Raw genomic sequence first — 12,350 nt, 5'->3', positions numbered from 1 at the left:
CCACCCTACCTGTTAATTATAATTAACCTGTCTACCCTACCTGTATATTATACCTGTCTACCTACCGTATAATTATACCTGTCTAGCCCTAACTGTTATTATACAGATATTATAATATACCAGTCTACCCCTACCTGTTATTTATTTATAATATACCAGTCTACCCGACCTGTATTATTATAATTATACCAGTCTACCCCTACCTGATATATATAATATACCAGTCTACCCTATCTGTATATTATAATATACCAGTCTACCCCTACCTGTATATTATAATATACCAGTCTACCCTACCTGATAATTATAATATACCTGTCTACCTACCTGTGTTTCCCACCACCAGCAGATTGGAGCCCTGGCTGATCTTGATACTCAGCTCTTCAACAGCAGCTCCTCAGAGAAGGGACTCTTGTAAGACACACAGTCCAGGATGAAGGCTGTGTCTGCTGGACCACTGTGGACCTTGTCACTGGATGGAGAGGGGGGGAGGTGAAGAGGAAGCAGTTAGCCTAGTGGTTAGCAGGTAGCCTAGCAGGTAGCATTGTGGTTAGCAGGTAGCCTAGCAGGTAGCCTAGTGGTTAGCAGGTAGCATTGTGGTTAGCAGTAGCCTAGCAGGTAGCCTAGTGGTTAGCAGGTATCAGCAGGTAGCCTAGTGGTTAGCAGATAGCCTAGTAGGTTAGCAGGTAGCCTAGCAGGTAGCCTAGTGGTTAACAGTTAGCCTAGTGGTTAGCAGGTAGCCTAGTGGTTAGCAGGTTAGCCTAGTGTGTTAGCAGGTAGCCTAGCAGGTAGCCTAGTGGTTAGCAGTTAGCCTAGTGGTTAGCAGGTAGCCTCAGTGGTTAGCAGGTACCTAGCAGGTAGCCTAGTGGTTAAGAGCATTGTGCAAGTAACCAAAAGGTCGATGTGCCCTTGAGCAAGGCACTTAACCCTAATTGCTCCTGTACGTCATTCTGGATAAGATCATCTACAAATGACTAAAATGTAAAAATGCCAAACAGAGGAGAGAGGAGACCAAATCTTTAGCTATGTTCCTTCAGCGTTCTCCGCTTTGTGATTACACTCGTAATCCGACCTTCTAAACTCATTCCTGTGCTCTGTTTGAGTACTCTGGAGATGGAAGCCTGCTTAATGAAACATACTGCAGCCTGTTTGAGTACTCTGGAGATGGAAGCCTGCTTAATGAAACATACTGCAGCCTGTTTGAGTACTCTGGAGATGGAAGCCTGCTTAATGAAACATACTCAGCCTGTTTGAGTGCTCTGGAGCATGGAAGCATACTGCAGCCTGTTTGAGTACTCTGGAGATGGAAGCCAGCTTAACGGAACATACTGCAGCCTGTTTTACCTGTCAAAGTCGTAGGAATCTCCTGATGCAGGGTCGTAGTCACAATGTGTCCTCAAGATATCATCCATTACTTCCCTCAGCTCTCCTATCCTGCCCACAACACACACAGACATGACAATAAGCTTTCTGGGTGTTACTACACACACACACACACACACACACACACACACACACACACAACACACACACACACACACACACCACACACACAACACACACACACACACACACACACAACAACACCACACACAAACGTGCACAGACAAACACACGTGCATGGTTGATCAGTATGCGTAATGTTACCTGTGGGTGTATCCAGCCACGTCTGACAGAGTGGTGGACAGGTCTATTAGCTGACTAAAGCAGCTTATCAGGTAGATACATACAAAGGCATTCTGAGAGAGAGAGAGAGAGAGAGAGGGCAAATAGAGGAGAGAGAGAGACAGAGAGAGAGAGAGAGGGGGGGGGGGGGGCAAATAGAGGAGAGAGGGGGGGGGGGCAAATAGAGGAGAGAGAGGGGGGGCAGATAGAGGAGAGAGAGAGAGAGAGAGCAGGGGTTTGGGCAGATAGAGGAGAGAGAGAGAGGGGGATAGAGAGAGAGAGATTTGTGACTGTGTGTGGTCAGGCACTGCAAGACAGAATAAGAGAAAGTATTGACAACAGGACTACAAAGGTCCCCTAGTTCAGGATCTCTATGAACCTATAAACCTGCTCTGTTCTCTTCCTCTACAAGACAGGACATTACATACAGTGACTTAGAGATAACCTTTTTAACGTATAGCAGATGGTATATACTGCCACCTCGAGGATAGAGGCGGTAAGACAGTAATGAGGGCATGGAAGACAAGTAAACTGTGGAGAGAGAGGGGGGAAAACAGTGGCCTACCGTACTGATGAGGATACTGTCCCCTGGACTACTGTACCTTACTGATGAGGACACTGTCCCCTGGACTACTGTACCTTACTGATGAGGACACTGTCCCTTACTGATGAGGACACTGTCCCCTGGACTACTGTTCCCTTACTGATGAGGACACTGTCCCCTGGACTACTGTACCTTACTGATGAGGACACTGGACTTACTGATGAGGACACTGTCTCCCTGGACTACTGTACCTTACTGATGAGGACCACTGTCCCTGGACTACTGTACCTTACTGATGAGGACACTGTCCCCTGGACTACTGTACCTTACTGATGAGGACACTGGACCCTTACTGATGAGGACACTGTCCCCTGGACTACTGTACCTCACTGATGAGGACACTGTCCCCTGGACTACTGGACCTTACTGATGAGGACTACTGTACCTTACTGATGAGGACACTGACCTTACTGATGAGGGACACTGAGCTCTCCCTGGACTACTGGTACCTTACTGATGAGGCGCCACTGTACCTTACTGATGAGGGCACTGAGCTCCCCTGGACTACTGTACCTTACTGATGAGGACACTGAGCTCCCCTGGACTACTGTACCTTACTGATGAGGACACTGTACCTTACTGATGAGGGCACTGTACCTTACTGATGAGGGCACTGAGCTCCCCTGGACTACTGTACCTTACTGATGAGGGCACTGAGCTCCCCTGGACTGAGGTTGTTATAAACACCAGAAAAGATGGGGATGGAGATGATGATGTAGCTGAGGATACCACCCAGGTAGTCAAAGGTGTTCACTCCAACTGAGAGAGGAGAGGAGGAGAGGAGGAGGGCAGGAGAGGAAGAGAGGAGGGCAGGAGAGGAGGAGGAGGGGAGGAGGAGGACGGCAGGAGAGGAGAGAGGAGGAGGGCAGGAGAGGAGGTGGGCAGGAGAGGAGGAGAGGAGGAGAGAATAGGGTGGAGGAGGAGGAGAAAATAGAGGAGGGTTGTTTAGATCCTACCATTTGCATTAGGAGAATTCTAGAGGTCTCAGTTTCAGATGAACGGAGAATTATTATTATTTTATATATTTTTTTAAACACAATCAATCAATCAATCAGACGTACGTGTGTGTGTGTGTGTGTGTGTGTGTGTGTGTGTGTGTGTGTATACATGCAGGTGTGTGTCCTTACTGTACAGCCAGAGTTCTTTGTTCATCAGACTCTTCTGGCAGCGCAGCAGCATCTGCAGTCTCCTGTCTGTCCTCATGTGTTCCACCTTACCAGCTCTGTATTCAGGTTAAACAGCACAGACCACTAAGTCTTAATGCAATAGACACAACACGGACCAATCGTATCACGGTCTAACCCACGTGTCTGAACTTGTGTTTGACTGACCGGTAGAAAGAAGCAGACTCTGCGTTGGACCGGATTTGCATGTGCTTGAACCTGGAAGTAAAAAACACAAAGTCACTTCATTGGTCACTTCACTTAAAAAAACTTTATCACGTGAAAGTACAGCCTATCATGTCCCAAATATCCTATTTATCTGTAATATTACAAGGTAACACAATTGGCAGTATGTTTGCCAATTACATACAAACAAACGGTGTACATATCATTCCAGTACCTGAAGTCTCCTTCCAGTTTCTCCTGTTCAAACAGAGTTGACACAATTGGTCCCATGAGGATTTTATTGGTGATAGTCCCCACTAGGAAGTAGCCAAAGATACTAACAGGACCGATCCAGCCAGTGCTACAGGGATAAGACTGGAAAGAGTGGAGAGGGGGATAGGGCGATGAGGGATTGGAGGCGGGGGGATTAATGGGGGAGATGGGATGGAGAGGGGGGAGTACAGGGGAGAGGGATGGAGAGGGGGGATAAGGGGGGAAGGGATGGGAGAGGGGGATAAAGGGGAAGGGATGGAGAGGGGATAAGGGGGAAGGGATGGAGAGGGGGGATAGGGTGAAGGGTATGGAAGGGGGATAGGGGAAGGATGAAGGGGGGATAAGGGAAGGGATGGAGAGGGGGAATAAGGGTGAGAGGGATGGAGAGGGGGGATAAGGGTGAAGGGATGGAGAGGGGGGATAAGGGTGAAGGGAATGGAGAGGGGGGATAAGGGTGAAGGGAATGGAGAGGGGGGATAAGGGTGAAGGGATGGAGAGGGGGGATAAGGTGGAGGGATGGAGAGGGGGGATAAGGGGAGGGATGGAGAGGGGGGATAAGGGTGAAGGATGGAGAGGGGGGATAAGGGTGAGGGATGGAGGGGGGATAAGGTGTGAAGGGATGGAGAGGGGGGATAAGGGTGAAGGGATGGAGAGGGGGGGATAAGGGTGAAAGATTGGACGAGGGGGATAAGGGTGAAGGTGATGGAGAGGGGGGATAAGGGTGAAGGGATGGAGAGGGGGGATAAGTGGTGAAGAGATGGAAGAGGGGGATAAGGGTGAAGAGATGGAGAGGGGGAGTAAGGGGTGAAGGGATGGAGAGGGGGGATAAGGGTGGAAGGATGGAGAGGGGGATAGGGGGAAGAGATGGAGAGGGGATAAGGGTGAAGGGAGGAAGAGGAAGAGTGAGGATGGAGGGGGGGGCCATGAGTGATGGATAGAAAAATGCAAACATCTCTTTATGTCAGCTGTTTGCTTTCCATGCGCAACCACATACCAACCAATTAACATATCAATTAGCAGTATATCTCATGTCATGTCTAATGAATGTTTTTTCAATCAGAAGTTACCAATTCAAATCAAACTGAGGCGCTTATACATTGAGGTACTATCTGCCTTATAGGGTGTATAACCATTCAGACAGTATAAACATTGGTAGGTGTAGTAGACCAGGGTACTAACCTGTAGTAACCATTGGTAGGTGTAGTAGACAGCGGGTACTAACCAGTAGTATAAACATTGGTAGGTGTAGTAGTTAGAACCAGGGTACTAACCTGTAGTAACATTGGTAGGTGTAGTAGTAGACCAGGGTACTAACCTGTAGTAACATTGGTAGGTGTAGTATGACCAGGGTACTAACCTAGTATGAACATTGGTAGGTGAGGTAGACCAGGGTACTAACCAGTAGTAAACATTGGTAGGTGTAGTATCACCAGGTACTAACTCCTGGTAGTAACATGGTGGTGGAGTAGTAGACCAGGGACTAACTGTAGTACACATGTAGTGTAGTCAGACAGGTACTAAGCTGTAGTAACCATTGGTAGGCTGTGTAGTAGACCAGGGTACTAACGCTGTAGTAACATTGGTAGGTGGTAGTAGACCAGGGTCTAACCTGTAGTAACATTGGTAGTGGCTAGTAGTAAAGAAAACCGCATAGTGGAACCATTAACCGTAGGTAACATTGGACCGCGTCCGCCTGTGTAGTGAAGACGCAGGTACTACCAGATAGTAACATTGGTAGTGTAGTAGTAGACCAGGGTACTACCTGTAGTAAACATTGGTAGGTGATAGTAGACTCAGGGTACTAACCGTGAGTAGTAACATTCGGTGAGTGTGTAGTTAGTAGACCAGGGTACTAACCTGTAGTAACATTGGTAGGTGAGTAGTAGACCAGGGTACTAACCTGTAGTACATCTTAGGATGTAGTAGTAGACCAGGGTACTAACCTGTAGTAAACATTGGTAGGTGTAGTAGACCAGCGGGTAAACCTGTAGTAACATTGGGTAGGTGTAGTAGAACCAGGGTACTAACCTGTAGTAACATTGGTAGGTGTGAGTAGTAGACCAGGGTAACTACGCTGTAGTAGACATGTGGTAGGTGTAGTAGATCAGGGTACTAACCTGTAGTAACATTGGTAGGTGTAGTAAACCAGGTATAACCTGTTAGTAAGCTGAAGTGGTTAGGTGTAGTAGACCAGGGTACGCAACCTGTAGTAAATTGGTAGGTGTAGTAGACCAGGGTATTAACCTGTAGTAACATTGGTAGGAACACTGTAGTCAGACCAGGGTACTAACCTGTAGTACATTGGTAGGTGGTAGTAGACCAGGGTACTAACCTGTAGTAAGCATTGGTAGGGTAGTGAGACCAGGGTACTAACCGCGTAGTAACATTGGTAGGTGTAGTGAAGCCCAGGGTACAACCTGTAGTAACATTGGTAGGTGTAGTCAGACCAGGGTACTTAACCTGTAGTAACATGGTAGGTGTAGTAGACCAGGGTACTTAAAACCTGTAGTAAACATTGGTAGGTGTAGTAGACCAGGGTACTAACCTGTAGTATAACATTGGTAGTTAGTGAGTAGACCAGGGTACTAACCTGTAGTAACATTGGTAGGGTGTAGTAGACCCAGGTACAACTGCTGTAGTGTGAACATTGGTAGGTGTAGTAGAACCAGCCCGGTACTAACCGTGTAGTAACATTGGTAGGATGTAGTAGAACCAGGGGTACTAACTGAGGTAACATTTGGAGGATGTGTAGAGACCACGGGTATACACCCTGCAGTTCAACATTGGTAGGATGACTAAGTAGACGCAGGTACCTGAACTGTAGTATACTTGGTAGTGTGGAGTTAGTAGACGCAGGGTACTAAAACCAGTAGTAACATTGGTAGGTGTAGTAGTATGACACAGGTGACTAACCTGTAGTAACATTGGTGAGGCTGTAGTAGATCAACAGGGTACTTACACTGTTAGTAACATTGGTCAGAAGGGTAGTAGTAGTACCAGGGACTTGGGTGTCAACCCTGTAACATGGTAGGGGACTGTAGTAGTCTGAATCCAGGGTACTACTGTAAGTAAACATTGGTAGCGTGTAGTAGACCAAGGAGTTACTAACTGAGATAGTGAGACATTGGCTTGAAGGTGTGTCGAGTAGCACCTAGTGGAGTCACAGCTAACCTGTAGTAACATGGTAGGGTTGTAGTCAGTAGACCCCCCACACGGTAACTAACTCTGTAGTTAACATTGGTAGGTGGATAGTAAGACCCCAGTGGTACTGTCACCCTTGAGTGAGATGGGTATGTGGAAGGTAGACCAGATGGTACTAACTGTAGTAACATTGGAGGTGTAGTAGACCAGGGTACTAACCTGTAGTAACATTGGTAGGTTTGTAGTTTAACCAGGGTACTAACCTGTAGTAACATTGGTAGGTAGGCAGAGATGCAGGTACTAACCGTTAGTAACATTGGTAGGTGTTAGTAGACCAGAAGTACTAAACCTGTAGTAACATTGTAGGTGTAGTAGTAGACCAGGGTTACTAACCTGTATACATCTGTAGGTGTAGTAGTACGGCAGGTACTAACCTGTAGTAACATTGGTTAGGCTGTAGTAGTAGACCAGGGTACTAACCTGTAGTAACATTGGTATGTTAGAGTAGACCAGGGTACTAACCTGTAGTAACAATTGGGTAGTTAATAGACCAGGGTAACTAAACCTGTAGTAACATTGGTAGGTGTAGTAGTAGACCAGTGGTACTAACCTGTAGTAATCATTGGTAGGTAGTAGTAGACCAGGGTACTAACCTGTAGTAACATGGTAGGTGTAGTAGACCAGGGTACATAACGTGTAGTAACATGGTAGTGTAGTAACCAGGGTACTAACCTGTAGGTAAACTGTAGGTGTAGTAGACCAGTGGTACTAACCTGTATAACATTGGTAGGTGTATAGAGACCATGGGTACTAACCTGTAGTAACATTCGTAGGTGTAGTAGACCAGGGTGGATGGAGAGATGATCGTCTGCTGGCCATGGTGCTCATCCGTTTACATAACTCTCTTCTGTGTCCTGACTGATCCGCTGGTCTCTGGAAACACACACATATTTAAATCACACACAACACACACACACACACACACACACACACACACAACACACACACACACACACAACACACACACACACACACACACACCACACACACACACACACACACACACACACACACCACACACACACACACACACACACACACACACACACACACTTCAAATCTGTGAACTGTCAAATGAGTGAGAGAGGAGAGGTTGAGGCTATGTCAGTGTGTGTGTGTGTGTGGTGTGTGTGGGGGTGTGGTGTTGTGTGTGGTGTGTGTGTGTGTGCACGCGTACGGGTTATCAATGTCCTCTCTGAGCACGTTGAGTGTGTAGTAAACGTTCCCCTGGAAGTAAGCTCTGTGGAGACTTTCTGTTAAAGACTTCCTCCAACTCACAGACATCAGACTGCAGATATACTGGTCCACACTCTTCAACTCAGGGGAGGAGAGACAGAGAGAGAGAGAAGAGACAGAGACAACAGAAAGACAGAGACACAGACAGAGAGAGACAGACACAGAGAGAGAGAGACACAGAACAGACAGACACAGACAGACAGAAGCAGACAGACAGAGAGAAATATATTTAACCTGGTATTCAAATTGGTTGGGTGATTTTCAAGACAATAAGTCAAATCTTCACATTCAAAAAAAATTGCTGATTTTGTTAACTTGTGAAGTTCAGTCCAGCTGAGTTAACACAATTTCTCCCTTGATACCCAATTCCTGAAAGACAACTACACCTAGATTACTCAATGACGAGTGCACTTTCAGGGCAGGTCCTATAACACACGGTGAGTGAGTGGTTGGAATGACCTGACCTCRTAAAAACAGTCACACAGCAGTCAGTGAAGTGTATTTGCTGACATTGTAGTCAGTCCCTTTCAGCATGGACCCCAGCTAACAATTCTAAGGTAATAGAACATTTGTGTAACGTTCTCCTGATGTTTGAGTGTCCAGTTTTCCGTTAGTTAGGGGGGAAATTCTATGTATGTTAGTGAAAATCTCCGGAGAACCCGATTGAGCATGTTTTGGCGTTAAGAGTTAGGAGAACAAATCCCTCAATGTCAAACAAAACATACCTATAACGTGGTTACCRTGTTCTCGTAATATTCTATATTAAATATTCTGGACATGTTTCATGGGATGTTACRAGAACATTCATGTGTCCAGTTTTCTGAGGGTTAGGCGACGATTCCAGCAGTCACACCAAACACACACAGAGACAATAGTTGCCATGTTCTCAGAGTATAAGACATTCGTGTTCTAGACACGTTTCATTGAAACATTGCAAGAACACTCCTGTGTCCAAGGATGTTTAAAACATAGGACGTTCTGTCATGGTCCCCTGGAGGTTTTTGACTTGATCCGGTGACGTCGCCTGATGGTCCCCATGAGACATTTTCCCCAAGATTTTTAAAATATTTTTTATTACACATCACCCCTTGTTACTGTTGCCAAGCCCATTTAGGCCCTGATTGGTGAACCACTGATTCATTCACAGCTCTTTGTCTGTTCTGTTAGACATTAAGGGAATGGTCTCTTGGAAACAGTCCTTGCACATCACTGCAACATTCCTATGAAAACRTTAGGCAACATTCTCTAAAGGTGTGGGAACGTTTGTTGTTAGCTGGGGTAAAACGTGAAGGGTATGGAGTGAGTATAAAAAGTTATCAAATTAAAAATGGTTTCAAGTTGACTACACTGGTGAAGTTGGCAACTGGTCAACGTGCTTGAGAACTAGTGAACTACTCACTGTGGAGTTGAGCAGTATAAGCAGGAAGGCCAACCCTGCAAGGTTCTTGAACGCACCATAGTCCTTGTCAGACAGGACCTCGTAGAACTGACTGGGGATGACTCCCACTTGGTAAATGATCAGCTGTTCTGAGGAGAGGGAAGACGAGTCGGCGAACTGTTAGTCGTGCGTCTCAAATGACAACCTATTCCCTTAATAGTGCACTACTTTTGATGAGAGCCAATGGGGACCGCAGGTGACCTGGTTAAAAGTAGTGCACTATAAAAAAGGGGACTTTGGGACGCACCCTTAAGACGTGTGGCTTGTAAAACAAAAGAAACAAATGCAGCTCATCTCTTGATGAGATAAGGCTTTAGTTAGGCCCGTAAATTTACACAACAACAACAACAAAAATATCACAGGTTTTCCAGAAATATTTGATACCTTCTGATTGCAGGAATATTCTAATTAGGATATATATGTTTTTTTTTACTGGGAGATTTTATTTGAAAGTTATGAAGATTTTGCAACCCTAGCTGCAGCCTTGCATTGTGCCTGTGTGATTGATTCATAGATTATTTTTTATTTTTTTAAGAGTCACGTAGTGAACAATACAATAGTCATCAATAGTCTTACAAACATAACCCCCTTCCTCTATCTGATATCAAGAGCACTGACAGGCGTCAGTCAATACAGAGAAGTTGACCTAAATACCTGACTGAGATGTCGTTCAGTTCACCCCAATACGTCTTAATTTATCTAGTAGACAGATCACGACAAGAATGTGCCCTATCGTCACTTCTCTTGCCAACTCCACATTTATTGATCTCTCCTCCATTTGTTTGGTCACTGATCACTTTATTGGAGTATTCTGTTTACCTCCACCCCCATATGAATAGGCACAGTCTTATTTTAGAAGTTAAGATGGCGCCTATCTTGCCCATTTATTTGTGAACATTAAAGTGACCCGATCACTTAAAAGCTGACCATACCTGTGAGTGTGACTCCCACCAACGTCCCCAACATCAGTACGTTCTGACTGGACCATGATGGGAAGAGAACCCTCTGGATGCTGCAGAACCTCTGGACAAAACTCCAGTCTAGTTTGGGCCTTCTGGGTCACACACACAAACACACACACACATTTTTTTGTGGGTCCTGTCATAGTAGATGGTCAAACCAACTAGAGCTGGGAGATGGTCAGAGCTGGTTTTAGCTGGTCCAACCAGCTACTAGCACCATACCAGCTAACTTACCCATCTCAAAACACCTTGAGCTGGTCAAACTGGGGTTTCCAAGCAGCTAATAGTAGGCTATTGCTTTAGCTAGCTGAACATGAAAAAGCATGACAAGGCATGACCACAGGTTCAGCCGTAATAGATTAGTTATGTACATTATGGAGCATGCTCGTGAAATATATCTATATTCTATTGTCAATGTCGATGCACTGAAATAGTCCATATAAGCAAAACAGAAAAACATCAAGCCAACAACCACCCACCAGCACCCAGCGGATGCATTAGGACCAATTAATCAGCTGTCATGAAGCTGAGCTAATGATTCAAAAACACTTACCTTTTCGTCCCTTTGCCACTCGCCCTTGCCAGTGGTGGCATCTGCACAGTATTAGCCAAAGACAGTCACAGTAGGCTATTTTCTGACTTGTATAAACTCACTGGCGATATCAGTGGAGTGATTTCACAACTAGTCCCTGGTATGTGATAGTCACAGCAAGACCACGACAAAAGGTGTAATAAAACAAACCAGGAAGCAAGCTGCTAAAAATGTCACTGTAAAGTTGGTTTATAACTGACCCAAGATAAACCACCGCCTGTCGTTTCCAAAGGTAGAAAAACGAATCATAGTGGGCAGAACCAAGTACCGGGATAGCGAGATCCTATTGGTGTGTTATAGCAGTTATTAGCATATTTCCGTTAGGGAACGCCTACTGTGTGAAAGGCGCGTGTGCAATATCGCAATTCGCCCTTTCACACCTTGTAAACAACGCAATTTTTAAAAACTTTGGCAAAGGGTAATGTCTACAAAAACTTAGTCCACTCTGTTCGTAAAATATTCAAGTTTTTGTAACAGAAACCTGTATTGAGATCAAGTGTTTCATCGATGAGAAAATTAGCAGAATATCGGATAAAATCCATATCGCTCCATCTTCTCCCACTAACGGCCACCGGGCTTCCTCACGTTACCGAATTTGTGACGAGTGGAAATGCCAACCGGATGCTTCAGATTTATACATCCGGTGAAACATCTGACACATTGTTCTATATGTGACTTTACTTTACGGTCGTCAAAAACAAATTAACCATTCTTGTTTGTCTTGGTTGTCACCCGATGTGTTAGTTCACTAGCTACAGTAGTTAGACTTGGGGGAAAAGATCTTCTTCGGAGTGTGGAAGTTTTGCTTTGTTTACATTTTGGGGAAAACAGTAGAAGAAGAATGCATGAGGTTCCACTGTTCTAAAATGCACGCTGCCATCTAGTGGACAACTTGAATCAACACAATTTTTTCTTTGGTGACTGTGGTAATGTGTATAATACTGTATTATAATCATATATTTGAAGAGATTCATCTTATTATTTTTTTTAAAACAACTTTAATAATATTTTTTAAGAGGAAAAAACAAAAAGAGACATGTATTGTCCTATA

At 45.1% G+C, this 12,350-nt stretch overlaps 1 protein-coding gene across 1 annotated transcript in view; it reads right to left on the bottom strand.

Moving 5' to 3' along the window:
- abcd4 (ATP-binding cassette, sub-family D (ALD), member 4) overlaps window positions 1-12,036 on the bottom strand; it is a 35,457-nt gene extending 23,421 nt beyond the window's left edge. Inside the window, 15 exon segments of the mRNA XM_024000370.2 lie at window positions 328-390; window positions 393-472; window positions 1,345-1,434; window positions 1,648-1,739; window positions 2,907-3,028; window positions 3,397-3,491; window positions 3,601-3,651; window positions 3,833-3,958; window positions 7,827-7,878; window positions 7,881-7,914; window positions 7,917-7,944; window positions 8,249-8,388; window positions 9,707-9,834; window positions 10,678-10,796; window positions 11,261-12,036. Of these exon segments, the coding sequence (XP_023856138.1) occupies window positions 328-390; window positions 393-472; window positions 1,345-1,434; window positions 1,648-1,739; window positions 2,907-3,028; window positions 3,397-3,491; window positions 3,601-3,651; window positions 3,833-3,958; window positions 7,827-7,878; window positions 7,881-7,914; window positions 7,917-7,944; window positions 8,249-8,388; window positions 9,707-9,834; window positions 10,678-10,796; window positions 11,261-11,301 (1,261 nt within the window). The 5' untranslated portion in view covers window positions 11,302-12,036.
- Window positions 12,037-12,350: the final 314 nt, after the last annotated feature.

Source organism: Salvelinus sp. IW2-2015, linkage group LG14 (genome assembly GCF_002910315.2).
Source record: "Salvelinus sp. IW2-2015 linkage group LG14, ASM291031v2, whole genome shotgun sequence".
NCBI classification, from domain to species: domain Eukaryota; kingdom Metazoa; phylum Chordata; class Actinopteri; order Salmoniformes; family Salmonidae; genus Salvelinus; species Salvelinus sp. IW2-2015.
Note: the sequence above shows the minus strand (reverse complement) of the source record. Positions and strands in the feature narration are given on the sequence as shown.